The 17,817-nt window shown below is 42.5% G+C and overlaps 1 protein-coding gene across 2 annotated transcripts in view; it reads right to left on the bottom strand.

Annotated features, from left to right (window-relative positions):
- MAP2K4 (mitogen-activated protein kinase kinase 4) overlaps positions 654-17,817 on the bottom strand; it is a 78,056-nt gene continuing 60,892 nt past the window's right edge. The window contains exons 6-12 of one of the 2 annotated variants that reach the window (XM_018064671.1): positions 16,910-17,029; positions 14,522-14,573; positions 12,475-12,602; positions 8,053-8,130; positions 5,520-5,668; positions 4,445-4,490; positions 654-3,321 (exon numbers count right to left, since the gene is read on the bottom strand). In XM_018064671.1, coding sequence (XP_017920160.1) covers positions 3,208-3,321; positions 4,445-4,490; positions 5,520-5,668; positions 8,053-8,130; positions 12,475-12,602; positions 14,522-14,573; positions 16,910-17,029 — 687 coding nt within the window. In that variant the 3' untranslated portion in view covers positions 654-3,207. The remainder of the gene's footprint in view (positions 3,322-4,444; positions 4,491-5,519; positions 5,669-8,052; positions 8,131-12,474; positions 12,603-14,521; positions 14,574-16,909; positions 17,030-17,817) is intronic. The other variant, XM_018064672.1, reaches the window with a different exon arrangement.

Below are 17,817 nucleotides of genomic sequence, written 5' to 3'. Positions count from 1 at the left end.
CCCAGGCCTCCATGGCTTTCCGCTCACTCCCGTGTCCTCCACCCACAAGCCTCCCAGGTCTGACTTCTGTGGGGCTTCCACCCCTCGAGCTCCCTACCCCCATCTCTCGGGAAACAGTGAGTGGCTACATCTGAGCTGACCTCTCACCTCCACTGGGCAGTCACAGCGCCAGGAGCAGACCAAGTGCCTGGTGGCCAGATGTCAGGCCAAGGCAGGCCGGCTTCTTACACGCTGTCTCTCCACCACGACACAGGGTCAAGGACCCTCAGCTGTCAGCAGCAAGAAAGCCGGGGCAGGCCCTCCTGTGCTCAGTCACATCCAACCCTTTGTGACCCCATGGACTGTAGCCCGCCAGGCTCCTCTGTCCATGAGATTCTCCAGGCAAGCATACTGGAATGGGGCTGACATTTACTCCTTGAGGGGATCTTCCCGGCCCAAGGATCGAACCTGTATCTCCTGTGTCTCCAATATTGCAGGAGGGTTCTTTGCCACTGTGAGGAAGGTCAGGGAGAAATCAGTCTGGAAAGACCCCATCACGCCTGCTCCAACAGAAAGCAAAGCTTTCTTCCAAGAAGAATAAGCAGAGAGAAGGCAACCACGAGAAGCGGGGAGAAAAAGAAAGAAGCCATAAACACTTGTGGAACAAGAGAGAATTTTTCCCAATGTGAAATGCACAGATAATTTAATGGAATTTACTTGATTTTCCCCTCTCAGGGTCTGACTTCAGAAAATCGAATTACAAAGTCATCATCACATCCTAGATTTATTACAACTGACCTGCAGGCAAGAGGAGAGAACTATTACATCGACACTTCGATTCCATGGATACATCTTAAATAGAGGGAGAATTCAAACAAGAATACAGGATAAACTATTCCCAAGCTCCAGGAAGCAGTCATGTGACTGAGCTGCACTTTTTACAGACAAATAAGGCAGTAGCCCTTCACATCAGCTTTCCGACAGTTTTTATACATATGCTTCTGTGGTACAGGAGAGAAATAACCAGAGCTCACAATGTACAGTTCTTACACTATTGTTACAGTGTGTGAACACTGTACACCCTTTTGTTTTCATAAAGATACACTGTAATAAACTCCTTGCCCTTGAGTTTATAGTTTATAATAATCTATGATTAATACACTAAAATTGCCTTTTTTATGTGGTCGTCCACATGAGAGAACGGTCAGATCAGCTCCTGGACGGTCAGCACTGTGTTCCTCTCCATCTGCATATGGCAAAGTGACCCCACGTGGAGCCAGACAGAAGGGTGACCACGGAGATCCGGAGTCCTCCTGAGTCCCCGGGAGCCGTGGGGATGGGGGAGGGGGGGCGATGGCTTGGCATGGTCAGGGGCAGGCGCTGCAGGGCTTCCCCTCCAAGGCTGGGAAATCTGGGGTTTCAATGCCACAGGGGAGAAAACAGGAAGATCAAGCAAGTGGACCAAAGCGAGAAACCACTGGTGGATTCAGAAGTTGACAGGATGTAACTGTAAACAGCACCATTCTCCCTTTGTTGTTGAGAAGTGTCCGTGACTGTCACCTGGGAGGAGACACAGCGACACCCGTCGCTGTTTGGTTCCGTCACGGCATCTGCCGCGTCTCAGACCTCGGCCGCTTTACGCTCCAGTGGGCCTGAGCTGCTCACGGTGCTGCTGGACAGACTTGACCGTCACACCTACGCAGGGCGTCGGGGGGGCTGGAGGGAGACCATGGAGACCACGGAGACCCGGCTCGCGGGGAAAGGAGGAAGGACAGCAGAAGATGCAGATTTCAACGGCCTCCTAGAACTATTCTGGGGTTCTTTGGGGGTTTTTTGGCTTTAGGGTTGTTTTTTGCAGAATTCCAATCCTAAGAAACGTGGTGACCTGCTCAAGTCTTATAGGTGAGGAACTCATGTAAAAGAAATCCTCCTCTGGTCAAGTGTTACCTCTACAAGAGATGCTCTTTCATAACCCGCCACATCAGCTGGGCCCCACCTTCTCAGCCTTTTAAACTTGAGATCATGGGGTACACTGGGGGCTGTACAGATTCTTGGTAAGGAACATCCCTGGTAATCATAAAGATTTCTGTTATAGGGAAAAAGGTGAGATACTGGATCAAGCAAGAGTCACGTAGGGGCAACAGCCCACACAGGTGGGGAAAGAGACGCAGAAGCTGCAGACCTGGGCCAGTCATGCCGCACAGCTGAGATCTGGCCTTCCGCTGCCTAAAAGACATCTTTATCTGATCAGTCAAGGCACATTGCTACCAGCCACTTTCTCCCCGTCAGTGAGTTACGGTGGCTAGAGCATCAGGCTTGGGACCAGGGGAAATACATAGCTGCTACAAGTTGTTCCAGACAGGGTTCTAGGATTAAAAACATCTGTAAACTTTGCCCTCCATATTCTTCCCTTCTCAGCCCGGGTGGTTTGTGGCAGGTGGAACATCCAATTGGCAGCACACCGAATTCTGAGAATCAGCACCTTCTCTGATGCGTGGCAGACTCCTGAGTCTCCCCGATGGAGGGCAGAGGACTGGGGGTGGGAGCGGGGGAGAAAAGAACACGTTCTGTCCCATCTCGGTATTTTCACGTTCTCCTCTCTGAACGCAGCACAGTTTTTGGTAAAGATAAATGCGCTCTAATTTAACGTGATATTTCAAACAGGGAATTTGGCTGAGCACATGGATCCCCAAGCGTGGACAGTGACTGTCAAACAACAGAAGGTCCAATCAGTCAACCTATTGCACTTGGTGAAGAAAGTCTACCCCTCCTCCGTCTCCCAGCTCCGGAAGGCAAGGTGTCTCGCCAGCCGCGCCCGCCGCGCACTCCAGCCCAGAGCCTGCACTCAGACATGGCGCGGCCACCACCACATCCATCCAGCATTCGGAAGCCTGACGAAACACCCTTCCAGCAGCTGCGTCTCCAGGCTTCGAGTCTAGAAATGAGTTTACAATGTGGTCTCATCACAGTCAGCAAGCTGATCGTACTGACATCCACGTTCACGGGAGAGCGGGCGAGGTCTCTGACCGGCGCTGCGCTGCGCGGGTGCTCGGGTCGCACGGGGATGCGCGTTCGGGGTGGCGGAAGTATACAGACGGGATGGAAACAAACACCAGTCGTGGTGTGCATGGTGTCTGGCGAGCAATAAAAACACTGTGGTAGGGGTGAAGGTTCTGTACGTCTTGCTTCCTCTCAGCCCTTTGTCTAGAGTCTGACGTAGCAGCGACATCAATCGACATACATGGGGGAGCTCGGGGTGGCTGGCATTTGATCCAGGATTTTACACACATAGCATGCGACCTCGACGGCGCGCTCCTCATACATCAAAATAAAGGGGTGTTTCTGCAAGAGGATGGAAAACAAGGAAAACAAAAGACATGTGATCAAGATTCACATCGGAGCTCAGAGGGAACTGTTTCTGCAGAGATCCAGCTCTGCAGGGTCCAGCCAGGTTGAGCTGTGAAGGGCTGCAGTGAGGCAAGCCAGGCTGGGCTCCACGCACGCAGGTTAGTGAGATACCATACATGGTGCTGGGCTCTGGAGGAGCCACCCTGGCTGTGGGGTCTGCAAGCTTATCTGCATATCAGGGCCCCTGTGTTCTTCAGCACAAACCAGAGCTAGAGCCTCTACTGCCCTCCAAGAGCCCAGAAGCACTTCATGAACCCCAGCTGCCATTCCTCCTGGATGCAGGACGTCCCCATGAGCAGCAGAGGGGCCTTACGGCAAGGTTTCCACCGTGATCTCTGACCCTCCCCCCAACTCTGAAAGAGGCTCAGCAGCAGCTCCTCCTCCTGTGTGCTTGTGCCTGCACCTTCCAAATGCCACGGCTGCGAATCTGCCTCCCAAGCCGCCTTCTCCGTCCTCCATCCCCAGTGATGTTTTTCTTGCATAGCTTTGCTATGTACACTGACTCAGTAAGCTTAGTCAGTGCTGGGGTGGACCAGAGTTTTACCTAATATCCTTGGAAAGCTAAAATATTCTCACTTCATTAGGTCACAGTACTTTCTTCGCTCCCAGGGCCAAGGCCAGATCTGGTACTGCTTAAAAAGCCCCAGTTCTACAGAAGGGTAAGAACTTTCAAAGAAGCGGGAATGGTCCATGGGACGTAAATTTGCATGAGAGCTTTTAGTCAAGGCAAAATGAATACAATAAATGGTTACAGATGCGTCTCTCTCACACACACAGGCTGTGGGGTGGGAAATAGCTCCTGAAAGCAAAGGTTAATGTTCGTTGGGGGTAGTTTTTATCACATGCCAAAGCCAAAATTTCCCATCAGAATCCAGCTAGTAAATTAGTAGGAAAATCAGACACAATTTTTGTCTTTCCAAATCTCCTTGTTTTTAAAATATCTTTAAAAACACTCAATAAGGTCAAGCAGCATGGCCAGCGGCTTGCTCAGTTAGCCTGCATCCTGGAGGGTTCAAGTGTGAGGAAACACCTCCTAGCCCCAAAGTCTCAGACTCACCAGGAGTTCCTTATACTTTGGCCTTTTGGATTCATCCTTGGTAAGGCTAAAACAACACAGAAATTAACATCATTAAAATGGAGACACAGTTACTCCAGTATTTTTATTTTCACAAGCAAAAGCACCACAACAGGTCAGGTTTGTTTTTTTTTTTCTCCTTCAGATACAAAGTCACAAAGCAGCCAAGCTGCCAAACCAAAGACAGATAAACTTCAGCAATCTGCCCACGAAATGTTAAAGTCTTACAGGACCTAAAAAGAATAGACAGAAGCAGCATTCCCAGAAAGAAAACACGGAGAAAAAGGACAGCGTTTTCAAGAATGAAAAGAAGGATATACAAAACGCTCCAGCTCTTTGCTCACAAACATATCTTACTTCTAAATCAAGTCAGATAAACAGAATAATTATCAAAAGCATTCAAATGATAACAAAACAGGTTTTATGTAATATATAGATTGAAATAGTACAAGGCACAACTGCACTCTTGCCACATCAGTATGTATTTATTCTTACGTGCCATACACACACACACCCACACGTTAAAAGACGAACACACAAAAACATCAGGCATGGGGTTCACGCGTTCCTTGGCTTAAGATCTCCCTGAGCCAATGTATGGTTCTAGTTGAGCTCTGGGCCTGACCCAACTATGTTACATGTTTATGTCACAGCAGAGACCCACTCCTGAAAGTCTGGCCTGGTAGGATCTTAACTTAGTAAAAGCGTCCACGTGATTCTGGTACAAGTTCACTGGAGAACCACACCAGAGTAAGAGGGTGAGTCTCTCGGAGGCTGTATCTCTTGTACAAGGTACTAGAAATCTGGAGGCAGCAGCTGCTCCACCACCCACATCTGCTCTCCTCCGGCGCCTGAGTAGCAGAATAAGAGTGACGCCCCTCCAGGCTTGCTGGGACCTTCCATGTAGCCACAGTGACCAGAGTCCCAGCTCAGAGGACACAGTGATACAAATAAGGCCCCCTTCCCCAGTGCAAAGTACCAACATTGCTAAGAGGAAGTAATTACCTCACTGCCCTCTCACCATATGGTTTTGAGTATTCATAAGTCAAATACTCACCACAAGTTGACAAAGTTGATGAAACTTGGGGAGAACTCCCTTTCCTCAGAGTTACTCAGCTGTGGCGGATCCCCTTTCACAACTTGTGTTAGTTGATCAAATACGCTATTCCACTTTGGATAAGGAAAGCGGCCAGTGGCCAATTCGTACTAAAGAAAACACAGAAGAAAAGGCAAAATACGCTGGGCATTATTTGTTACTTCACATTACAACTCGAAAACTCCTGACACTCCTGAAAAAGGCTTGAATCAAATCAAGGTGAGGTTGAGGGACGAGCTTTCAGAATGTCTACAGCCAAGTGGAAGTGATATTTAGAAATCAGAATGGCAAGTCCTCACCTGCCCCAGGTCATATACATTTGTGAACTGTGTTCTCATTTTCCACTCTGTTCGGAGGGTAATGGAAACCCAGAAATTGTGTGCTTTTCCGAAGAACTAGGTTTAACTCTGGAGAGTGGACTAAATGAACCCCATTTTATGTGCACTGACAGGTGACTGATATGCAGAGATGGCCCCAAGCTCATCAGAGACAGCACGTGAGAGAGTGCGTTATCTGAGAAGCCTGGCTCAGAGCTTCCTTGGCTGAGATCTGATTCTGTCGGTCCAGTCGAACGTCAAAAGTACTAGTTTCCACCATGAAAGCAAGGCGATCAAGCAGACATAAAGCCACCCTTCAACAGGGAGACGGTGAGGAAGGCCTTCCCCAAAAGATGCTCCCCCAGCTGGGTACTGTCTGCTCTACACAGGGCCTCGGGAACCAGGCTAGCGGGCTCGCGCACGGGCACACAGAAATCCACTTCTTCACCTGTGGTTTCTTGTTGATGAAAATACAAATGCTTGGGAAGAAGGAAACCTCACTGACCATTCATAGCAATGGGAATAACTTCATCAGATTCATTTCTGAGAACAGGTTTTAATAAGAGAAGGAAAGAGCAGGATGCATGTTGTAAGGTGAAAGACTTCAGATCTCAGAAGTTAATTTCATCTCATCCTTTTTATACAATTATGAGAATAATGTCTATGAAAAGTAAATTAGAAAGCAACTGTAAGTACTGAATGCCTTGCTTTTAAGCAAAGTTAAGCCAGATATATTAAAGGAAACTGCCAAAAAACAAAATTCCTATGTTAAAACTTTTCACAGAACAAAAATTTTACTTTACAGTAAAAACTTGCTTTCTAAGCATAACTGGCTTGGACACTGATGAATTTTTCTGAATACTGAATATCCTTATTCTATGCAATGGACAGCTGTTTGCATCCTTCTATGCAAATAGTTGTCTCAGTTGGAAACTACAAGTCTTGCTCCAGTCACCAGACCTAAAAGAGTTCCAAGTTTCGTGTTCTCTCCTGAGTAACTGGGAAGGAATCCCTTTCGTCAGCGCTTCATGTTGAGAAAAGACTCCTCGAGGTGTCTCCCATGTTTGGTCACAAGGGCAGCCGGATGGAGTCTTCCGCAGAGCTGAGCTGTCAGCCTGCATGTCTCTAGACAGACAGGTCATTAGGTGTGGTGGCATGACTCACCAAGGACAACTCACAGGGTGTGTGGTCCTCAGCAAGAGGATCTTAGTACATACAGTGCTGGTGAGCAAATGGAGACTGTTTAATATGCTCCAGGAAGAGTCCCCTGCTCGGAACCTGTGGTCTCGGTGCTCTGGGTCTTAAGAAGATGGGGGGGAAATAGCATGATAAGTTCTGGGCTGCCTACCAAAAGGAGATAGCAACCTCCCTGCCCCGAGTGATAGAAAATTCACATTCCAATGTGGAAGAAGCTGCTCTGTCTGAAGTCAGAAAAATGCCCTTCAGCCCTGGTAAAACAGCACACACAAGAAAATAAATCTGAGACTTCAAAACGAATCTTGGTATAGGGAAATCAGCAAATAAATATATTTTTAAAATAGAACCAAAATTTCAATATAGCCCAGAAGTGAGACAGTTCTTTCTTGGTTGTTCTAAGGCAGAACTTTCATTGGGAATTATCACCTCAGCAGTTCTTGTTCCTCAAACAATGGACTCACTATCAGCATGTGTGACTTTTCTGTTTGGGGAGTGGAAGACTCTAAGTAGTAACTATCTTCACACAGATAAACGTGTGCTAACACACACACTGTCCGCAGTATCAGTGGACCTACGACTCCTGCTGGAGACGCGGGAGCCTGCGCACCTGCACTGACCGCGAGTGAGCCAGCCCCCTGCTCCTGCTCTGAGCGTGGTTCTGACTCCGAGTATCTGTGGCCAAGAGATCCAGAGGGACTGCATTAAAGAGCCCCAGGCGCTTCAGAGAGCCATGAGGGAAACAATCAACTCTAGTTTGATTTTTAAGGTAAAAACTCGTTCTCAACAATTAGAAAATACAGTCTCTGCGACTGCAGCCATGGGGTGAGGGGTGGGGGACAGAAAGAAACAGTGACATAGAAATCAAAGACGGGAAGACATGGGATGTGTTCTTAAGAGTGGTGGAAGACTGGTTAACTTTTCTTTCATCTCTAGATTTCTTGTCATACTACCACAACAAGGCAGAGTCACCATGAACTTACCAATGTGATCCCCAGACTCCAGACATCAGAGCGGACATCGTAGCCTTGGCGTGACGCACTTGGGTCTATTCTTTCAGGCTGAAACACAAAGAGAAGCCACGGTCATTCACGACACACACACCCCAGGTGCACGAAATGGAAGCAGGGCTGGGTAGGCAGCCAGAATGCCAGCACAGTCCTCCAGGAACCCATGCCCAGGGACAGACAGGGAGGAAGAGGACGCCAACATTATCCTGAAACCAAACAACAAGGGAAGACCCAGCTCAATGGCTTCCTCCATAAAGGGGAGACAAGGCTAATTCTTCCCCCTAAGGATTCACAAGGGTTTACAAAACTGAAGCTGAAAACAGACGAAGGGAGAAAGGGGAAGAAAAAGGAAAAAACAAAGAATTACAACGGGGCCAGATTAGTAGTAAGTAATGGTAAAAAGAAGGGGGGGGTGGGTGGGAAAGAGCAAGTCTTTGGATCTTATCCCTCTTTGCTTCAGTGAATAAAGACACAGCACAATATATTAGAGACACAAAAGCAAATACAAGCAAATTTATTAGAATTGCTCTACTCACTCTTCATCATAAAGTTAAATTTGTATTTCTATCAAATAAAGATATTTGTCCAACTAGTCTGTTACCCAAATTAAGGCTCTGCCAGTAGTACAGTGTATTAACCTACCATAAAACCAGCAAAAATCATTTTTAGTAATTTCTATGAAGGGAGCATCTTTACATTTTCTTGAAATAAGGGACCATTATCCACAGAGTGTCAGGGATGGAGAAGAAAGAGAGAGGGTGTCAGTAGCACAGAGCTGACAATGGAGCTTTAACTAAGACTGACAGCAACTGCTGTTGAAAGAAATGTCCAGAGAAGCACAATAGTCACTGTGTAATGCTCTCTGCCTGTCGGCAACAATTAGTTTGGAAACCTATGCATTCTGTTTTGAACATGAGTACTATGTCGCATAAATATTCATTGGAAGCTTTTCACTTTTACTTTTAGTTGTAAATATATGTATTTACCTGATAACATACATTTTACATAATAATCCCAGACAGTCAATCAAGAAAGAAAATACTCCATCCAACAACAGCAGAATACACATTCTTCTCCTACTCACACGGAACATTTACTAACATAAACTATGTTAGTTTATGTTAAAACATAAAACACACTTTATGTTAAAAAATGGAAATCATGCAAGGCATGTTCTCAGACCACAAAGTAATTATATTAGAAATCAATAACAGAAAGAAAACCTGAAAAATCCCCAAATATTTGGAAATTAAACAACACACTTCTAAATAACAACACATGGATCACAGAAGTCTCAAGAAAAAAGCTGTAAAATATTTTGAACTATATAAAATAAAATGACAAAGTGAAGTAATCAGTGAAAGCGTACTTGTTTCATTAGGGCCAAGACCCTTAAGTTACAAAATAACCTGCAGATTTTGTTAGGTAGGGATGCACATGTTTCTGCTCAACAACCCCAAAAGTTATTTCACTGAGATAATTAACAATTTTATATTTTGACTAGCCTTTTCATTCCAATAGTCTTTCTTTAATGACTGTAAATACTGAATTATGCAAACATTCTTTGAGCCAGTTTCACCAAACTGCCTGTCCAGTTTTCTCATGAATGAGTTAAATACATTCTTGACACATGTTTGTTCATTATTTGTCTGTGTAATATTTTTAAAATTTTGAAAAGTATTCTTTGAGAGGAGAAGACACTTAAGATCCATGAAACGAATTAAAGATCCTGTATCCTAAAACTAAGTAGGAAGTATGAGTTTGAAAAACAAAAAGCTTTTTAAAACTAACACATCTGGGCAAACTCCAGGAGATGGTGAGGGACAGAAAAGCCTGGTGTGCTGCAGTGCATGGGGTCGCAAAGAGGAGGACATGACTTGGTGACTGAACAACTCAAGAGGAAAATATCAACTTAGAGAACAGGGTCTGTAACACGAAGCAAACAGCAAAAAAGTAACAGATAAAACAATCTTATATCTAAAACATATAATTTATAATAAATATACAACTCAAGTTACTCTGTATTGAAGTATATAAAATAAAAACCAAGGAGTAAGGAGAAATTGACAATCGCAATGTTATCAAATTTTGAACTCAATTTTTTTTAAAGAGGCAAAACATGCTGAACAAATGTAATTAGTAACACAGAACAGATCTTTTCCAATATTTCCTTTAACTGATCATTTATTATGCTAAAAAAAAAAGAATTTTAATATGTGCCAAAAGGCAGGAACGTACATGCTAAAAAAAAGCAAGGAATAAGCAAGAAGATTAAAATGAATCACTCTGTACTAGTTAGCTATTTGTGTAACAAAGCACCTAAAAACTTAACAGTTGAAACCAACAGACATTTATTATTTCAGGTTTCTGTGAGTCAGGCATCAGCGGGTATTAGTGATGGGGGTTCTGACTCAGGGTCTCTCTTGAGGCTTCAGTCAAGCAGTCAGCCAGGGCTGTCGGCCTCCCCGGGGCTGGAAGACGCATCACTAAGCTCACACAGTTACCGCGGGGAGTCCCTGATCCTCAGCACATGAGTGTCTCTGTAATGCTGCTTGTTTAAAGTCTTTACAACATGGCAGCTGGGCTCCCCCCAAGCAGCTATCCAAGAAGGAAAAGAGAAAAGCAGCCCCCTGCCTCTTTATGACCTGTCCTCAGAGGGATGTGTTCATTGCTGCCACACACGGTTCATGAGAAGTGAGCCACTGAGTTCAGTCCACACTCAACGCTGCACTGAGTCACCGCCTTTCGAAGGGAGGAGTATTTAAAGAGACTGGACAGACTCTAAAACTACCACGTACTTGGTACTTAAAACGCTTCAGTAAACAGCTCTGAGACTTAAAACAATAAGGAAAGGAAAGTGCGCATATGTATACACATGCACACGCACCTACACATATGTGTGATGCTAAGGAAACAGTAAAACTTCAGTTTTCATATAATTATGTACCTTTCCCCAAAGACACCTGGCCAAGATGGACTTCAGCCTCGAAGAACAGGAAACTACACTAGCACAATGGTTCTGAGCTCTGGGGAAAATTTTCTGAGCTCAAGGAGGTCAAAGTTATATCTTTGATCACTAGATGATCAATACTTTAATGTATGAATAAAGAGAAAAGAATTCTCCTAATTTGATTTTTAAAACTAGCATAACCCATCTAACACCTTTACAATGTATACTATAAACCAATCTCAAACGTTTTTGTGTAGCAATCATAAATATTAACATGGCACATGTAAAAACATATTAAGCATATCAACTATGAACCATAAAGCGATTACCTCTGGAATGCCAGCACAGTTCAACCACTGGAAATATATGTTACTATGATGTGTCATGTCAACAGCTACACCGAAACATTTCATCATATACTGAATGATGCCAAAAAGGCATTTAATAAAATTTAATAGCCCTTCCTGATTCATTCTTATCTCTCTCTCTCTCTCATACACACACACACACACACACACACACACACTCACACTCTCTCTCTCTCTCTCTCTCTCTCTCTCTCTCTCTCACTCACAGACAGACACATATACTTAGTGAACCAGAAAAAGACATTTGCCTTCAAGTCAAGCAACAGATGAATCCTACTATCACCACTGTCAATCAACAATGATCTAATTCTAGGCAAAGCAAGAAAAATAAACACAAGAAAAGTAAAAAAATACATATATACATATATATGATTATAGGTAGGTAGATGGATAGATATGGAAAAGATCAATAAATATGAAGAAGGCAAAGGCAAAAATTATTACAGAATGGTATCTTGAGTATCATTTGAAACCTCTTAAGAAAAAAGGTATGAGTATTTTAGCTAGTTATAAAATAAACCTATCAGTGTAAGCAGCTTCCCTATGTATCAGCAGGTACTGTGATGCTCCAGGTTGGGAAACACCTGAGGCCTTCACCCTTCTGTCAGTGAGCTTCCTCCACCCCTAAAGACTCTATGAGACATACTGAGTTCTGGGAGGAACCTGTATTCCCATTCTCCTCTAACTGGAAATAGCACCACTTACATTATCCACGTGTCTACTACAGTATCACCTCCTACAGTCAAGACAACATGGGGGGAGGGTTGGTCTAGAAACACAAAGAGGTCTTTTGAGAACTAACTAGAATATAATGAAAAAACAATAATCAGAAAAGACCATATATGCTAAGTGCCAGGCAAGAGGAACAGAATAAGACCACGAAGCAGGAGTTCACTGGGATAATTTTGACAAGTTTCGTAGCAAAGCTGGAACCGAGTCTGGTCTTCATGGAAGAGGCAAACACTCTAGTGTAGTGGAACTGCGCGACTAAAGCGGACTCCTTGGAAGCACAGCACCAAAGGGCACAGGCTCTCTGTGCAATGACTGCCAGGCAAGAAGGCTTGGACTCGCACTTACTGCCATGTAGGGCCTGCAGCCAGCATCTCTCGTCTTGGCGATCGAGTCCACAAGCTGTCCACTGATGCCAAAGTCACAGAGTTTAATATTTCCACTTCTATCCAGAAGAATATTGGAAGGTTTGATATCTGCAAGACACAGATGTCATTCAACGTTCAAGTAATTAATCAAATTCTAAAGAAGACTTCTTCTAAAGAAGTCCAAGGAAAAATGTTGGAAAAATGTTAGGAAACATAAGTGATCGAGTCTGTAAAATTTAGATAGATAAGAAGATGATAAAATCTTCTGAATGCTTAAAAATGCATTATAAAAAAATGCCTTATATTATATTTAGGCATTCTATAAAGTTTTCTTTGTTCTCATCAAGAGACATATTCATTTACTTGTTTCAGATTCATTACTGAACAGTCATAACATGCACAATGAATTTAATCTGTTAGAGTATACTAAGCTACTTTATAAGTGTGAGTGAGTGAAAGCTGCACAGTCATGTCCGACTCTTTGCGAGCCCCAGGACTATACAGTCCACGGAATTCTCCAGGCCAGAATACTGGAGTGGGTAGCCGTTCCCTTCTCCAGGGAATCTTTTCAACCCAGGGATCAAACCCAGGTCTCCTGCATTGCAGGCGGATTCTTTACCATCTGAGCTACCAGGGAAGCTCAAGCTACTTTAAAATACATGTCAAAGATGATACAACTACATGCAAAGTACACAAATTTTAAACCCACAATTTTGTTTAAGCAGAGCTTTATCTAACTAAGAAGAGTATCCAACCCAGTACATTCATCAGACCACAAGCTCTGGTCAGAAAAGCAAAGGTTTGAGCCCTAGGTCTGATATTCAAAACTCTACCTAGAGCAAGCTTTTGAACTCTCACTTAGCACCCATGATCCTCTCGTCTACAAAATATAAGCAACAATTCCTAACTTACAGGGTTGTGGACCCTATTAGAGTGGGTGCACTTTTCTGCACACATGGGAAAGGTAAGTCCTTTTCATTTGCTTCACCAGATTTTACACAATTTGGCCACAATGGCCCCTAGGTTACCACCTGCTCCTCACCGAGGTGAGGTGAGGTGAGGTGAAGTCGCTCAGTCGTGTCTGACTCTTTGCGACCCTGTGGACTATAACCTACTAGGCTTCTCCATCCAAGGGATTCTCCAGGCAAGAATACTGGAGTGGATTGCCATTTCGAGACCCAGGGATCGAACCCAGGTCTCCTGTATTGGAGGCAGACGCTTTAACCTCTGAGCCAGTCGGTGCAAACCAGCTAGTTGGCCAATTCTCGCCCTCGCTCACTAATTCTCTGTACCTTTCTCAATCTTTCAATCCATTTCATTGTCACTGTCATGGCTCTATGAATAAAAAGTAAGGATAAAAATAAACACAGGGCACAAAAGTATCTGCCTGTAACTCAGAAGCTGATCTACCAAAAACTCCAGAGAAGAGCGCTCACTACCACTGACACGGCTGACTGCCTATCAAGCATCCACTCCTAACCAGGCCGTCCCTACTACGGGGACTTCCGCTTTACTGAGATCTCCAGCCTCCTCGGTGTAGCTCCACCCATACCTCCAAGCACTGGGTCCTGACTGGCCTGAGCTTATCAGGGTAGACTAATGCTTCTCACCAGGGACTCATTTAGGTGAGGGCATGAGGCAACTCCGGTGAATGAGACAAGAGAAGATACCAGAGACACATAAGGAAGATTTCTCTGCTCCTAAGACAGCCACACGAGGAGAGAAAGCTTCTTCTTCAAGGAGCCACCACGTCCAGATTTGACACAGGACCTGCTTCAGCTGTTACTCCCCTGAGAATGGAGCTGACGCGTTACGGAGAGCAGAGCCAAACGAAGAGAGCTGCAGCCTAACCACTCTGTGCTTGCAGCCACCCTTCCTTTGGACTCACTATGACAGATAAGGAGTTTCTTTGAACTTTAAGCCAGTTAACAGGCTTTTCTGTTACTTGTAATCAAGAGCACTCTAAATCACAGCAAAAAAAGCTAACTGACCCTAGTTGGTAGAAAGGCTGCTACAGTCATACCCACCTCTGTGAATGATTTTCAAGTTTTCTTTTAAGTGGTTTAGTGCTTTCACAGTCTAGGGAGAAAAAACAGAGAAAGACAGGACAAGCAATCAGCTTCCTTCTAATCAAACAGCATAGCAGTGGATCATAAAGTTACAGCTCAGGTAGGTCTTGGCATTCTTTTAAACTGAGTATTTCGATATTCTGTTCTATGTTAACCGAAGATGCTAAATTATGATTTTAGATGTGAAAACTAAAAAACAGGTAACTTACCAATTTTCAAATGAGTCATTAAAAAGCTGTAAAATCTTTCTCATACCATCGAACTTTTCAAGAATAGATATTAATATATTTAATACAGAAGGATCCTATAGTCACGGTTCCTGTTTAGCACGTTTTTCCAAATTCTCAGTTTCTCACACTCACTCACCCTCACTGGATGTGGAGCCTGCAAAATTATGTTTGCAGAGCCAGAATTTATCCTACTGTTTGATCACTGCTCATGATCAGGAAATCAAAGATTTCTCAAGGATTGGAGGAAACAGACTTGAATTAAAATTTCTACAGTCTCAAACTAAAGGAGAAGTGACAAACTGGCCAACCATTAGGAAGGTCAAGTCTCCACTGCCATCAAGCCATCAGGTATTAGAAGAGCAAAGCACAAGCTCAAATGTTTCACACAGCTGGGCTTGTTCAAGGGGTTTCTAATTACCAAGGAGGGATGTAACACAAAATAATTCTGAATGTTGTGCTTAACATAAAAGATGATCACCAGGTCTAGAAACACAGGCAAATACGTAATAAATGAGTTATTAGTACATACTACATATATTGTAATATAGGATAAAATCATTTTATGCTTTCCAGTTTCTAGATCATCCTGTTATAGAGTGCTTAACAGCTGGATTCTAGGGTCTGGCTGCCTGGACTTAAAATCATTTACACTTACAAATGTATGAACTTCACAGCAAATTAAGTACTTAAACTCTTCACGCTTTAGACCTGTCATCTGCAAAAAGGGGGTTACACTATTTACCACTGAGAGTTGCTATGAACATAAAATGTCATGAGATCTTGGCCTGACACAAATAAACACTCAATAACCATAAGCTATTATTATTCTACTGTTATTCTATTATAATAATTATGAATAGCAACAAGCTCCAAAATAAGCTTGGTTTGCTACATTGGAGAGATAACTAAATTGAACAACATAAAACTTCATATACCTGTATGAATAATGAACAAGTTTCTAGTATAAGGCTGTTTATACTAGACAGCTTTTTATAACATTATATGAAAGGGTATATATCTTAACATTTAGCTCATAAAACATTTAAATTAAGCATTAATTCAGATAAATAAATTATTAACATGAGATCTATGAATCTTAATATTATAATAACTAGATTTAATCTGACTTTTTAAAGCCCAATTATATACACACATCTCTTAAAACTAAAAAACTGTTCAGAGACTATCTATATATTGCAACATTAACCTTTAATGATTAAGCAAATAAACTGACAATTAACAGCAGATCATACTGGATGTGGAGGAGGCAAGGAAGAAAGAGGAAATTACAGGAAGCCAGAATACCTAGCTTACAGTTTCCTATGAAGTTTAGTTTACACATCCACTAACGCAGGTCACCATTAATTCAGATTCTCAGGGGTTTCTAAGAAATCTTATTAATTATACCCTATTAAAAATAATGTGTTACTTTTTATGAAAAAATTGTGAATGACCTTTGTTAGCTAAAAGAACAAGAAAGAAAATGATTCTGAATTCACTTTCAAAACTATAAATACATAAGCTAAACAGTACTTCGTTTCTTTTTTTCAACTATGGTAAAAAGTTATTTTATCAAATTAGTAGTAATGTTGGTTACTGAAATTGCTGGTCAACAATTTTAGTTTAGACAGAACAGCCCAAATCTTCAGGCAAAAGAAAACAGACTTGGGTTAAGAGTTTCACTTAAAGAACTTCAAGGAAACTGCTGCAATTCTAATTAATTTAAGGGGAACTGTAATAATATAACCTATTTAAAAATAGTTAAAGAAACAAAGGAAAGAGGAACAGAAAATTGCTTTTTTCTTGCCTTATTTACAGCACAATCTATTATGGCTCACTATGATTTTAATGACAAGAACACTGCAGTATTTACTATTGAAATGTATGATTTCAACATGTACTTTTCAACAATGAAAAGTATCTCCAGATTGGTACTTTGAAAACTGTTCTTATGACTTATTTTGTTAATGACCCCACAGAAGAGATTTTGTCTCTTTTCCTATTACAAATGATTTTCCAGGAAGGTCAATACCATTCTGTGAAGGACATTCAGAACTCCAGCAACATCTTTATGCATGTATACATAGCCCAAACAATTTGAAAACCAGGTACTTACTGCTAAAGTGATTTTGCCTAAAATTTCTTCTGGAATAACATCATCTAATACACTATATACATATTTGTAAAACTTATCAAACGAGGTAGACATGAGTTCCATGCAGATCCAACAGTCACCCTACAAAATAACAGACACAAGTCACTCTTACACAGCTTAACATTAAGCACAACTTTCCTTCACTTAAAACAGAAATACAATGGGAGAAGAATTTTTTTTTAAACTTTAAATGAGTGGTAATTTTTGTTCCTTATTAAAGCCCTGGACTGAATATTCTTATGTTCAAACACAAATTTAGTTGCCCAATTTTCTCCACTCTTAATTTTAAGGACAGGCACAGTCTTACATAGAAAACCTTTGGATTTTCATGAAATTTTCAAACTTTGCCAAATTAAATATAAAAATAGAAAATATGTGGGAGACTGTTCTCACTAAGAAAGTAAACAGATTATAGTAATCTTGAGATATTATATCAGCTTCTCAAACTCATAAAAAAGAAAGAAAAATATACATAAAGCAAACCCAATGCCTAAAGTCCTTGCTCAAACGCTACCTTCTCAGTGGCCAAAGCTGAAAATGCCTGATTCCCAGGGCAAGTCATCCTCTTCACATCCCATTACCTGCTCTACTCGTAGAGTGCTCCCCATTGTCTAATATAAAATACCATTCTTCTCAGCTTATGTTTTTCACTCATCTTTCCTATTGGAACACACACTCCACCAGGACAAGGGCTCAGTAAACACTCCTTAAATGAACAAATGCTGGCTATAATCAAACCAAACCATGCAAAACCTACTGGCAGCACTATAGGGTGTTTTAAACCAGCCTGAATGCAATTTGACAATAAAACAAGAGAAATAAAAGTGCCTATACTCTTTGATAGGCTCCCTCCCTGACTAGAGATCTAA

This window comes from Capra hircus, chromosome 19 (genome assembly GCF_001704415.2).
Source record: "Capra hircus breed San Clemente chromosome 19, ASM170441v1, whole genome shotgun sequence".
NCBI lineage: Eukaryota > Metazoa > Chordata > Mammalia > Artiodactyla > Bovidae > Capra > Capra hircus.
The sequence above is the reverse complement of the archived record's forward strand: the minus strand, read 5'-3'. Positions and strand labels throughout refer to the sequence as shown.